Genomic DNA, 14,298 nt, shown 5'->3' with positions numbered 1-14,298 from the left:
ATGATTGGTAGCATACTGTTGTATCGGACTAATAACACCTAAAAGATTTCGAATTTTAACACACTACTAGTGTTCTGTATACTAAAACTATATTAACATTTAGTATTTATCAAGAAATAAAAATTCGAATGGTCGCGTTATAAGATTCTCTCAACAACAAAGGATCGACTATTTGGCCGAAAGAAAGCAGTTCTCCGCTTAAGGCGTCTGGCCACCCTGAGCGCTCGCCAGATGGGTACTATTCTTAAAAAATTCATAAATGCGAAAGTATAGAAAAAAATATTTGTATGTTTTGACACATACTAAAAAACGGTTTAATGAACACATGAAAAATTTTTTGAGAATACAACAAAAAAATGGCGGCGGTTCGAAAATTTTGGTGAAGGCCTTCGGGACGAAACGCGCGTGGGTTGTACCATCATTATATTCTTTAGGTTGCATGTAGAAAAGAAAAAAAAAATTAGTCTGTTTCTGGAGTTTGTCGCAAGAGAGTAGCAACTGGATTTTTTTTTTTACCATTAAAGAAATTAAGGTGAGCCGAAGAAATTTTTGTTTTATTTTTCACCGAAATTTCACGAGAAAAATCGTCAATAAAAAAAAACTAATCAAGTAATCGCAAAAATCCATTGCTACTCTTCAGATAATGTATCTAAAAGTAGTGTGTACAAATTTCAGAGCAATCGGACCGATATTTTACGAGATTTACGTTGTACCATTTCGAAAAATGTAGTTTCGAGATAATCCCAAAAGAAAGTAAACGTACGGTTCGATTGCTCTGAAATTTGTACACAATACTTTTAGATACATTATCTGAAGAATAGCAATGGATTTTTTCGATTACTTGATTAATCTTTTAATTAATTTTTTTTTTAAGAACAGTACCCATCTGGCGAGCGCTCAGAGTGGCCAGACGCCTTAATCGTATGAATCGATGATCCAACCGCAGGATCTCCTGGTCAGCGTAGGGCCGAGATCCGTCATCGGTCCGATACTTCCGAGTGCATCTTTCTTCGGCCAGTCAGAGACAGGGCTAGCCTACTTTCTCTGCAAAGAGAATTTTTAACCGATGTGTGAGGGTTCCCTCTCCCGGTTTTCTCGTCCTGAACGTCCTCTCGACTCTTTCCCTCTCTCTGACCCTGCCTCCTTCTCGATCCATGTCCCCGTCTCTCTTCATTGCTTCTCGTTCTCTCGCTCTCTCCCTTCGGTCTCTCGTTTCCTCGATTTACTCGGCTAGCTCAGCCGAGAATTCCTTCGACCGGTGCCCCTCTCGGAGTCTATATAAGCCGTGTGCTCATACGAGACTGAGCATTTTTTTGTGTTAATAGTACGGAGTTGCGGTGCTCCTCTGTCGAAGAGGCAACGGGTTGACAAGTGTCAGGATGGTGTGCGCGACGCGATACGGAAGATCCGTGTTCGATTAAAGCCGAGAAGAAGCCTGGGACGTAGGCGCACGCCTGCTCCTTTCATTCGAGTGACGAAAAAGTAAAAGAACAACCTTGGAGTTTTGTTAAATTTGTGTTCAGTGCGGTCAGCGATTACATCCGTGCAACATGATTCGAAGCAAGGTAGGTGATCGGGGAATTAATTCTCGCCTTGTCACGTTACGCTTCGGGCGGCTCAGTTTTCTGTTCGACCTTTGCATCATTCGGTGCAGAAATTTCCTGTTTAGGGGGATAAACAGGAGAGAAGTGAAATTGTTAGCTTTTAATAATAATATTTGGATTTGCTGGGAAAGGAGCTGAGGTAGCTGTGTGATAAAGAGGAGTCGAGTAAAAGTATTTATGTTAATATTTCGTGGTGTCTTGCGAGACTTCAAGATTGAAATTTGGTATAGAAATTAAGATTTTTAGTTAAGATGGGGGAAATAGTGTAACCTCTGATTTTTCAAGTAACGTGTACCATTTATTTCTAAAATATTTATTTGATGATTACATGGAAGACTTTCTTCGCCAATTGTATTGTTAAGGGTCTATGAGAGACTGTTTTGGAACTGTAATGAAATTACACTTCGAAATATGTTATGTCTACGTTATATTATAATATTTCCAACGAACGAAATGGAGAATATTTTTATTTGTATTGTTCTGTATATATTATTGTAGACATTATATTCAAATAAATCGAAAATGATACAAGTATTACAATTTAAGGGTATGTCGAAAGTGGTCCAATTTATGTAACGCTCATCTCCCAGTGAATAGAAATAATTTCAAAGAATCGACTCTATTGACCTACGCGTATGTAACTCCTTAACGAGATTAGTTATCAGATAATTCACAAACAGTTTGAGGTTACCGAGGTGATCAACGATGTGTTATTGCACCACGAATTCTTGACTGTCGCAAATCACCGGAAGAACTTGTCATGAAAATAGTAGTTCCGTTGTAAATGTCACTTTCTCTTAAACAAACTTGCGAAACTTGTTTTCCGTTAATCGTTACTTTATTAACTTGCTTTATTGTTCTTGTCTTTGGATTGAAACTTCATGACCAAGTTAAGGTTACTTTAACGGTAACGCCAGTAGAAAGGGCAAGGTCAAATCGTTGGGAAATGCAGTATAGCTGAAAAATTTATTGAAGAGTATTTATTTGAACAATTTTGTTGTATTCATGCGAGTAATAGTATAGTGGAACTTTATATGTACAAGTGAAAGTTATTCTACTGTGTTAAATGGAATTTATATTTCCAGCTACTGAGCAACATAATCATTTTTCTATTAATTATATTTAATTACTGACCGGTTAGTCTCGGTTTACTGAAGTGTAACGGTAACAAATGAAAGTGAATAGTACGGATCAGCAGTAACGCCGTTATAACGTGAAAGTAAAATTCGTTTGAGTGTTGAATTAATCGCGGATGTAAATGTTACATCAAGCGTTTTATGGGGATAAGTAAACGCGATGAAAGTGATTACTACTTTTTCTATTCAATTAAGTCTAAAAGCGTAGAAAGTAGCGATTCGAGTTTGATGTTGCAGTAATCGACCGATAATTATAGACAAAGATAATAATGAAATGTTAAAAATAAATAGAGAAACTGGGTAGATTGAGAATATTTTCAGAAGTAACAATAACCACTGACATAACCACGAATTAATATTAATTGGATACGACAATATTAATTTATTTTCTTTAGGGGCATAATCATAACAAAATTTTTAGGGAATCTCTTCTCGAGTTCCCATTTCGAAATATATTTGTACATACTGAATACATTCTTTTTATATTGAGTGGGATATCGTGAACAAATAAATAAATATGCTAAACAGAAGAAGAAGTTCCAGTAAACACGGGCCTACGTATTTCCTGTTTCGAAGTATAAGCTACTTTCAACTCTGACATCAATTTGTCAGACAACCAGCATAGACTAGAAAATGTGACAAATACGTGGGAAGACTAATACACGCTAGACTGACGACACAGTCGACAGAACAAATTTTCTCGTTAAGATTTCTTTTGTTTTTAATTTTGCATAGAAAACTGTAAAAGGTACTTGTAAGTTCACTTGATAAGGGTTCGTATATGTAACCCAACGTCGTTGAATAGTACAAATCTGATGTGTTCTTATTATCAAAGTAACTATCAATTTTGTTTGCGGAGATAAATGTGCCTAGAAGTTTATAGAATTTTCTTTCCTTTTTTTTTTTGTTAAGTAATTATTTGACACTTCGTGTATTGCCTTCTCTACACTATGTAAACTACAATTAAAATTTCATAGCTCGGAACCAAAGGTGCGAAAAGTTTGTCAAGTGCTTGAAATTCTCTTCGTAACGAAACGTTTATGGTATCGGTAAACATAAATTTAAATTCGAATCCATTCACTCTTAGGAAACGCTAAGTAAAACGCTTTCGTTTTGTTTTTGTGCTATAATCCCACCGGACTTTTAATTTTTATTTTCTACAGTTTTTTAAGGTTTTGTTGCTATTGTATTTTCAATCATTGTCATCGTACTAATATAAAATATAAAATTAAATCACTTTTTTGCTTTGGATTTCATTCTTCGATTCATATATAAATGTAATAATAAATTCAATATTAAGCTATAATGATTCAAAGAAAGAAGGAAGTTGGTATAGACAATATCAATAATGTGTAGTCAGAATGAGTGAAGTATTAAAGAGTACAGAAATCCACGATAAGATTTGCACTCTGTGAATCTTCATTTATTAAAGTGCATTCTCTTGCTGCACTTCTGGTGAATGCATTTGGGAGAAAGTGTGGTTTATTATGTTAACCTTGGATCTCGGTCACTGTCCCACTTAAGACTTCCAAGCACGGTTTCTTGATGACATTTATATTTGAAAACATACACGATTTGTTGCTTCCTGTCAATCTTTTACGAGACAGAAGATTTTACTACAGGTAAATGAACACTAAATAATTCAAAAAACTTTATGCTAAATTTTAACAATGCAGCTTACCAAGAAGCACAACTCAGAGATTTTATTACATACATAGTTCATCACTGCATAAAATTGCGAGGCATTGCAACGTTAAGAATCTAATTTACTTTATTTTCTCGATAATAATGTTACAAACTTTCGATTCATTCAAACTTATTCAGTTTTTCCATGTGTCATTATTAAACGATACAAGTCAACTCGTTAACAATCAGAAAATAAAGAGAAAACGTGATTTCTTTCAACGTCGTATCGCACGGTGTCTTTGCAATTAACGTAATTATTCACGGGCGCATGCGTTTATTACGTATAGAGAGTAAATGCAGGTTCACATAATTTTCACATACGTCGGGATGACTGCCTCGTCTTGCGCCAACGGTGGTTGTAAACTAGCTTAAAGTCTCCCACGGCCTTCAATACGAAACCGTAGATAATGTGTGCGGCACGAGCGAAATGTGTACACGATACTAAGCTACACTTATGCTCCCGACGAACTAATTAGAGCAAGGGATGCTACCAGACCAGTTAGCTAACTCCCAAATCCGGAAATTGTAATTTTGCACGCTTGCTCCTGAGCGTAGCGCGTAAAAGATTTGAACAAGTTCAGGAAGAAAACACTTGCATAAATTCAAATTTAGGTGACAGAAAAGGGAATGTACACATTTTGTAGAGATGATGAAAATAAAGGGATGTTGTAACACCGGAGTGAAATAAAAATCTTATTTCCTGTAAGCTACAGCGTAATGTATAATTGCAATGCAATTATCAAATGCTCTAGATCTAATGCAACCATCGACGAAACTACTAAGTTCACCAAATTGACAATATTAAATAAGCTAGTTCTAATTATGACAACCTACACAGTTCTTTAACAGGATGGTTGTCACGTTGTTGTTGTACAAGCACAAGTCACGAAATAAATTGTTAAAATTTAATTTAATTTTTGTATGAATTAATATTCAATATCTGGATGTATTTAATTTATATTTTTCTTTGAAACGGTGACGATTTTTTCCAGATATTTTCTTCATAACAGCGTCATTTTAGCAAAAATTAATATGTCGAAAAAGTCCTACCAGTAAAACCCTAAAAGTCTGATTTTGGTTTTAGATGACAGTCACACTGCTGTTCGTCCTGGTGATCGGGCATCATGGTCAGGCAGTGATTAACAAAGCTCAAGCACCTGGTAAAAGCGAAGAGAAAACAGAGAACAAGATTAAGGCTGACGACAGGATAAGTAATTCGTACGGTCCACCCTCTGACGAATACGGACCTCCAATTGGGATAGACTTCAAGCGACCAGCACCAGTTTACGGACCACCGGAACTGGTAGGGGATCAAGGACCAACGCCGATATATCCACCGCCGCCGCCAGACGTACCACCGCCACCCGTCTATGGTCCACCATTGTCTTCGTATGGCCCACCGCGAAATATTAAACCACATTACGGACCACCAAAACAAAGTTTCGGACCTCCTCTGTCCCCTTTGCCCCCGAAGCTTAGCTACAGTTCACTGAAACTTCACTACGGACCGCCAAAGCAACACTATGGACCGCCGCATTCATTCGCATCGTTCAGACCACCGAAAACTCAGTACGGGCCACCACTGAAATTCAGTTCTGCCGTCTCCAATCAATACATAGCCGTATCGTCTTCAAGTCACGGACCAACGAAACCAGGACACGGGCTTCCTATCCCCGTGTCTCTGGATGCATATGGACCACCTTTGCAGCAAATCGCCGTTCAGTTCAATTCCCAACCTAGCGACAACTATGGACCACCACTAGGACCGTTGCATGCGTCCGTGTCTAGCCCTCAGTATGGTCCTCCCACTGGTGACGCTTACAGCCTTCCGGCACCGCATCCTCCTCCAGGAGTACCAGCACCACCTACACCACCGGATATAAAATACGACGGTTGGCAGCCGATCGCAGGATTGGCTAATCAACATGGACATTCCGAAGAAAATTATAGACTACAGCACAATGAGCATCACTCGCTGGAAGGCTCTTCTGGGAATCTACACGTAGCGCAAACTACCTCGCACGCTGTTGCCGATAATCCAAACGTACCGAACGATTCTTACGGAGTTCCGATACATAACCCCGAAGCTCAGGACCTGAAGAGTTCCGTGCATTCGGGTTCCATCGAGAACGATGGATTGCCGCCGCCTCCGTTACCGCAGTTCGAGCCTTTCCACAACGAAGATCATCCACCGAAGAAGCACGAGTCCGAGGAGGTCGTGTCTGATTTACAGTACGACGTGCCAAAGGTCAAGCCCCTTTCCATCGTGAAAACCGTTGGATTCGAGTTGCTGCCTAACGTATCGCCGTTAAATTCGGATCACAACGCAGGGTCATTGCCAACTTTGAAATTACCAATTCTTGACGGTGGATCGCATCATCATCATCTGGGGGGCGCCGAGATTCACTCGTTTCAAAACGTAGGGAACGACTTACCGCTGCCACCCGTGAATACACTATCTGGTAGCTATGGTATACCGTTGCCAAGCGTTTCCTTCGGGAAATTGAACTCCATTGAATCTGGAATACCTCTACCACCACCACCTTTACTCGACACGTACAGCGCACCTCCTCTTTCTTCCTATTCATCTAAGGGACCCTATCCAGAGTCAGGCCGAGCAGTATCGTTTTCTTCATTTGGATTGCAAGGCGGTTCACTCTTCAAGCAGAACTTCCATCATCATCGTCCTCACGGATCGTTCAGAGCTCCTCTACCTCCGCTCGGCTCCCTGATACCGCCCAGAAATCGCGAACCGATTAAATTTAAAGAACCCATTCCCAGTGGACTTCTAAGCAATCTCAATCGTTACATACCGCCGCCGCGATACTTTGACTCACCCAAATCAACAAAGTCCTATATTTCACCATTCTCGTTTGAACAGCAATTGCCTAGTCTCACTGGTCCGATCGCTTTCAACAAATTTGCTGCCAGTGGTTATCATTCGCCAATAGCAGCCCCGAACGCGCAATACGGGACGCCATTGTCCTTCGGCGACTTCAACACTCCGGCGCCGGTCCTAACTTATGGAGCACCGAACTTTGGACCCGCTTCTTCTTTCGTTTCAGCCTCCATTGGATTCGGAAAGAATCTATACGACGGCATTGGCAATAGCATCGCTACCACTTATGGTACTCCTATAGTGAACGCACCGTTACCTACGAGCGTTGGCTATGATTGCGGTTTCCAGCACACAAGTGGCGGAGCGCAATATAGTTTACAAGACACAGGAGTTTACGCGCCAGGCTTGGGATCTTATGCTCACAGTTTCGCCACTTCCTTGTCGTCGAGTAACTCTCTTTCCTCTGATCTACATCAAAATTCGCTTCTCAAAGTAGAGCCGTCGCCACACTCGTTTGATGCCACGCAATCCGCGAGTCAGTTAAACCTACAGAGCGGGCATAATTCCAATTTGAAAGACAGCTACGGGAATCCAGTGGATGGAGCGTACAATGGCCTCGAACACGGTGACAACGTGTTGTCCAGCGATCACAGCCAATCAGCCGATGTTGCAAATGTCCTTTCGCCACCTCCTTCCACGCAATCTCTCGAGGCAGGTCTTTCGAGTCACGAATTCAAACAAGAAGATGGAGCAAGGGCCGAGGCATTGGCATCGAGCTTAGTCGAGCAAGGATTTGGACAAGCAAAGAACCATGGCTCGAGCGACGTGGATGCTAGTCAATTTCTGAACACTCACGAAGGCAGCGAGGCTTTGTCCTTGGCGAAGGGGTTGGCTGTTACCAGTGGAGCCGACGGATTTGAAATTCAGGGATCCAAAGGAACGTACACATTGCAAATTCAACCCGCGGATGGAGGACTAGGAACAGAAAATTCGGACGGCAGCATCAGGCACGATCAAGTGCTTTCGAACGGACTTCTGCAAGATATCCTCGCAGCTATCGAGCAACCGAGTCAAGGAAATATCCAACTCGAAGGTCTTCCAGAAGGGCAATCCCTGCAACATATTTACAATGATTTGCCACGGACTAGTAGCGCAGATGCACCAAAAGGACATTATATTACCGTGGACAATAGCGAGCAGAAAAACAATGCCGAAGCATTGGTTGGATATGCTAGTGACCGGAAAGAGGCAGTGTTAGACGAAGCAGATTCAACGAAAGAAGAGACCGTTGCTCTCTTCTTCAATAATCAGTACGCTGACGCACGAAAGGAAACCAGGTCGGTAGCGAAAAGCGAGTCCGTACCTACCTTTTCTTCGGAGGAAAGTAAAAGTGCCGATAAAGCAAAGTCCTAAATTATTTCACGCAATTCATTTATATTTAGGAACCATTTAGGACTTTTGTTGGCAGTGTACGATAATTTATGCAACAGCGGAAAGACTTATTTTCTTTTGCTACACCAAGTTTGTCGAAGTCAAACGTTCCTGCCGTGTTAAGTGAAGCCTTTTCTTCGATTTCAAATTCTCTCCTTAAGAATTCATTATTTATGATTGGTAACTCAAGTTGTGCTGCTAATTATAGAATATTTAACATTTTGTTACCGGTGGTCGTAAAAGCAATTCCAAACCGCATCGATGCTTCGCATTGCTCCAGTGTATCGTTAGCACTCCGAAGACGTTTCCGGTGTTTCGAAGGGAAGAGGTTGCCGATTGCGTAACTTTTTTCTTTTCGCGAGTGCCGAAGAACGATGGTGATAATTGTTCGTTGGATGGTGTACCGATGCTTGCCGATTATCACCGATCACGAAACGAAATTTACTTTAGAGATTCTCGTTTCCCGCCAGAAGTGCTATCATGTTAAGCAAGCATCAGCGGAAACCTTTTTTCGCACGGACAGGTTCCACGTTCACCAAGGCAGATCTTATCGGACCCATAATTGCAACGCGAGAGGGATCCAAAAGTCCTGGAGTGTTCCTCTGTTCGCGCAAGAACGGGGCGTTCACCTCTTGGAAGGGGTTTCACTCGAACGAAAAAGAGCAAAAGGTATCGAAGTCATCCTCCTCGTGTAGTTCAGTAACCGTGTCACGGCCATTCGCGAATGTCTCAAGCGAGACAACGAAATTCAGTCATCGGGGCTTAAAGACGATGACTCCGTACTTTGCAACACAGATTTTGCAAGGCATTTAGGTCACTGGGTTACAAATTGTTCCTCTACGCGGAACACGGCAAGAGGCGCGCATCGGGCAACTTTCATCGGTCGTTTGAGACGCGGCAAAACGATAGGCAGCCTCGCGCTTCCACGTCTTTAACCTTCACCGAGGTGAAAGTTCAGAAACTCGTCTAACTGCTTCGGGTAATGACTCTTACCTTTTGCGAGAATCGCGTTTCACGTGAAACGCATTGCCCGGCACTGAGGGCGTTTAGACGCAATACACACGGTTTTGCATACCCTTGCAACGATAACAGGCAGATATACATACATCTAGTCCGTTGTTTTCGATGAGATACGCTGTACCAGTTATGCATTAGAGGAAACAGACTTTTAGGTGAAAATCCCGTTTTGCAAGAAACGTCACTCTTCGCGTTGATTTCTATCAAAGATTAGAGCACTTTAGCTGAAAATTTAGTTCGTCATTTTTCGTCGTTTATCTCCGCTAATTTATAAGAAATTTTACTAAATAGGTATTTCAACTAACACTTTCAGAGCAATTTACATCCCTTGAATAAAAATATGTCGATAAGAAAATATAATTGTTTAATAAATTTCAGTGCTCTATCTGTGCAAAGTTTCGCAAAAATTAGCGTGTAAAAATATAAGCTGTAGTCTTTGAATTCAACAGAAGAAAATGTCAAGAAAAGATAGTCAAATTTTGATCCGTTCTAATTGCTATTCGGTGTGTTCTCTTCGCACGTATTCTTGCGAAAAGGTATTTGAAACACAAGTATGTATTATTTAAAGTAGAGAGATGACTTCGTTTAGTAACACAGCTAGGAGTCTTTCCAAGTGAAACCATTTAAAAGTACAAGCACCCAAAGATACACACTCTACACTCACAAAGTCACTCTTGTATAGAGCAGTAGTAAATGCAGATGCCCGACACATTGATAACCTCCGCGATCACAGTCTGAAATATAACCACCCGGCAGATATAGGTAATAAAATGTTAACGCGTTCGCTTGCACGTCGGTACGTTGATCGACGCGGGCTTAGTGCCGCTGCGTATCGCCGTGCACGCATTTCGTATTCGGTGCAACCTTAAACTTCTTGTACTTTTATAGTGCTTCCTGGCAAATGGTTATGCATAACTCAGTGTATTGCAGATACGTAAAATAAGTAAAGCGTACAAGCTTAAGAGATGCTCATTGTTAAGAAATACGCAGTGACGATGCTGCCAAGCCATAAAATGCATCAACTAGCTCCTAACTTTTAGACACCTCTCTCCTTTTCTTTTTTTTTAACGAATTAATTTATTATTTTATACGCAGCGTCCTGTGCGACAGCGCGCTGTCGATACTGGACGAACGATCGACGTTATTTTACTCGTTGAACGTAGCGCGCGTGTGACTGTATCATTTATATGTGTAACGTCGCGATAAGTATGTAAATATATGACGTATTTGTAAATAGAAAGGTACACTTATTCCCGTCCAGCTTTCCATTATTCCACCCTTCTCCGATTGTTTGCCACCATCTTCGAATCGAACGTAAAGGTTGAAAAGCTAGGCAACCGCGGCTGTTAAACGTAAGCTCACCGCGAAAGCCGCATACGCATGGACGTCCAATAGCAATCCCAAGCATCTGGCGCTCTGTTTACCTCGATTGCGCCGTTTCCTCTTTACGTTTCTCATTCGAGTGGCCGTAATCTCGACTTTCAGCGACCGAGAATCGAGTTTTCGGGCAGTGGCTTCATTCCCAAACAACGTTTTTCGACGACTGTTCCGAAATAACCGGGGAAAGTGTTTCTTACGAGGAAACAAACAGGTAGGTACGCGGATACTTGACCGCTCGGCTCGGAATTCTGGCACACGGCAACGGTGAAACGAAAACGTACGAGGGGAATTAGGCATCCTCCTCTAAGTAGGATTACGGTTATGTAAATGAAACGCTATCGCGCTGGTTAAGTTAGCGTGGACAGTTAGCGTCCCGGTCTCTCTGCTCGTTAAAATCGCTTTTCGCACACTTTCCATCGGGTCTCCAGTTCCCTTCCGTTTTCAGTTCGTTTCTTTCCCTTCCCTTCGGCTACTCCGACCTCGCACGGTTCTCTTCGTTTCCTCCATTATTCCGTTCTTCGTGCACCAGACAATGCGATCATAAGGCTTCCTTTGCAAACTGAAACTCGACTAAACTATGGGAATGTTCGCACGTTTTCGGTTATAAAACCGGGCGTGCACCAAGATTTCCGCTCGGTTAATTTGACCCGGAGACGTGTTAATTGTTGGTCTCTCTGACTCCAACGCCTTTTGACATGACCCGTTAAGTAGCAAGGCCAATAATCGCGCACCACCTGAACCAGACATAGTGCACTACGTATACCGAGCTGCTCCGCGTACCAACCGGCTTCTATCACTATGGATCATTTTTTTTCTCTGAAACAACTATTTCAATGCTACCTTTCAACTGAGTACACTGCAATTTTAAAGTCGATTGCAACTGGGGATGAAACCTTGGTTTTTTATTATAATCCTCTTTCAAGATAAGAGCCGATAAAGTCAAAGTCGGTCAGATAATGAAAAGAGTACGGGACAGAATGTTTAGGAGTTACGAAGACATACTTTTAACTGACTTTTAACAAAGTCATACTATGGTAAACGGTGGATATTGCGCCACTTTATCATGTTCATGCATAAAAGAAGAAGGACGAGGAAAATTCAGTAAAGAGTTGCAACTCTTCCATGAGAGTCAACAGTTAATACGGTTCTTGTTGTGAAGGCAATAATGCAAAAATGGAAAAAAACTCAGGTAACATCCTACGTTTACTTGACTTTTGAATATGTGACATTCAATAATTAATTTAAGATACCGTGACATGACTTTTCTGCGAGTAGAGAGATGAAATAACTCTCTAATAGATTTCGTTCTTTGTTTTATATTAAATGCGTACTTGTTGGTAAACTTCTACATGAATTTTCAGGTAAAAATATTTTCTATAACGTAAATGAAGAATTTCATGTATCCACAACTAGATTTTCCATTTGGAAGAAGGTAGGAAGTAAGCGTAAGCGAAGTCTATTCGAGCCATTATACGCTGCATGAATTCAGAAAGAGTAACGCAGCTTGAGATGGAGTTCAAACTATTTGTGATGCGTACGGTGAACAGATTTTAACCTTTTTGCATCGAGAAGCGGAAAGCTTTGAGATACCCGTATCACCGAATAGAGAGTAAGTCGTAAGCGACAGTCCTTTTAAATCTCTTATGCATCAATAATCTAAATACGTATAACCCGCAAACTTAATGGTACGATAATCCTGGATCAATCACTTCTACAATCACCTACAATAATCTGATCATGTTCTAAATTCTGTTGCTTTAACTATGGCTTATGCAAATTCAATGATTACGTACATATTATTCATAGCTACCTGGCAAGACGTAATTAGTGTGATGCAACTGAGGCCTACTTTGATACTATAGGCACAATTGCGACCTAATACATATCTCCTTAGTGGCAATAGGTATCAATCAATTCAAAATTGAACGCTTTATCTGATACCTACTTCGTTATAGCATACACGAACAATCAGCATTAAGAAATTATTTTCCATATAGAGTGAAATTAGGTAACAACGCCTCGGAAATCCGTTTCTACTTACAAATTATTTTATGCATTTATGAGACAAAATTAACGAAAACGAGATCGAGACGAGATCGAGATTTATCTCGTCTCGCGCGCATCATTATTGAACGTGTTTATCGTTTCAGGCGTGTTATCCAGGCGAAATTAGTCGAATACCTTACCGGCCACCGTGTACACGACGCGGCATAAACCTATTAATGAATTCGAAACGTGGCAGCATTCCGCATCGCTTGCGAGATGGACTCAAACTCAACCCCTGGTAGAAGTTACGACAGTCTTTCTGATTCTTTCCAAGACATTCCTTCTGTTTGCTTCCTGTCGCTTCGTTACACGAGGAGATGCATCCGAACAAAACTGGAATTCATGTCGCAAATACTAAGTCGTAGATAGGATCATCACGCACGAAAGACACGCAAGACGGTGGTTCTTCATCGAAACTGTCGTAACCTAGACACGGGTTTCCTCTTTCGTCGTCGAACCCCTACGGCACAAACTACTTGGCGAACGAAGTTAACAGCGAAGAAGACAAAATACCGTAACGACCGTCACGTCAACAACGTCGAAATGAATTTCGTTACTGCTCAAGCAACCACGAAGGAACGTAACGACTTCCTTCTCGTGTAGCTTTAATCGAGAGCCGTATCACCGGGTACTCGGTTCTTCGAGGAGGGTTGGTGACGAGGAGGGATTCCCAGAGATCTCGAAGGACGGTTTTCAGGGGTAGCCGGGGGGAACGTATGCATTTCTCGCGGAGCTCGGAAGTGCTTTATTTCCATAGTGCGCCGGTATCCGTACACACCGATAGTCATACTGATCTCTAGAGGAACGTTGTTGCCTCCTGGGTGGTATATACAGAATATAAGGCGGCTTGACAGGGAGAGTCTCCGGCGTATCGTTGGCTGGTATGGTTGGCTGGTATGGTTGGCACAGCTCGTTCGCCGAAGGCTAAATTTTCTTTCTTTCGGAATGACAAGTACTCGCTAAATAAAACTTAAATAATATAATATTCATTTATTTGTTTTCACCTGTTTCTTGAAGAAATGTTTGATTGTAGGCGAGGATCCAAAATCTGATATCTCATACATGTATTTTGTGTCATAGTATAAAAACATTGATTCGTAATAATTAGACTGCGAATGTTTATACATCTGTGACGAGTCGAAAGTTGGTAAAATATTGA

General features: G+C 41.3%; 1 protein-coding gene across 2 annotated transcripts in view; it reads left to right on the top strand.

Annotated features, from left to right (window-relative positions):
- The window catches only part of LOC128878720 (uncharacterized), a 42,510-nt gene extending 31,570 nt beyond the window's left edge, over positions 1 to 10,940 (top strand). The window contains exons 1-2 of one of the 2 annotated variants that reach the window (XM_054127176.1): positions 853 to 1,565; positions 5,511 to 10,940. In XM_054127176.1, coding sequence (XP_053983151.1) covers positions 1,551 to 1,565; positions 5,511 to 8,678 — 3,183 coding nt within the window. In that variant the 5' untranslated portion in view covers positions 853 to 1,550 and the 3' untranslated portion in view covers positions 8,679 to 10,940. Of the gene's footprint in view, positions 1 to 852; positions 1,566 to 5,510 lie in introns of those variants that run through there. The other variant, XM_054127185.1, reaches the window with a different exon arrangement.
- Positions 10,941 to 14,298: the final 3,358 nt, after the last annotated feature.

The sequence above is a fragment of the Hylaeus volcanicus genome, chromosome 1 (assembly GCF_026283585.1).
Source record: "Hylaeus volcanicus isolate JK05 chromosome 1, UHH_iyHylVolc1.0_haploid, whole genome shotgun sequence".
NCBI classification, from domain to species: Eukaryota; Metazoa; Arthropoda; class Insecta; order Hymenoptera; family Colletidae; genus Hylaeus; species Hylaeus volcanicus.
This window is presented reverse-complemented; position numbering and strand designations above follow the sequence as displayed.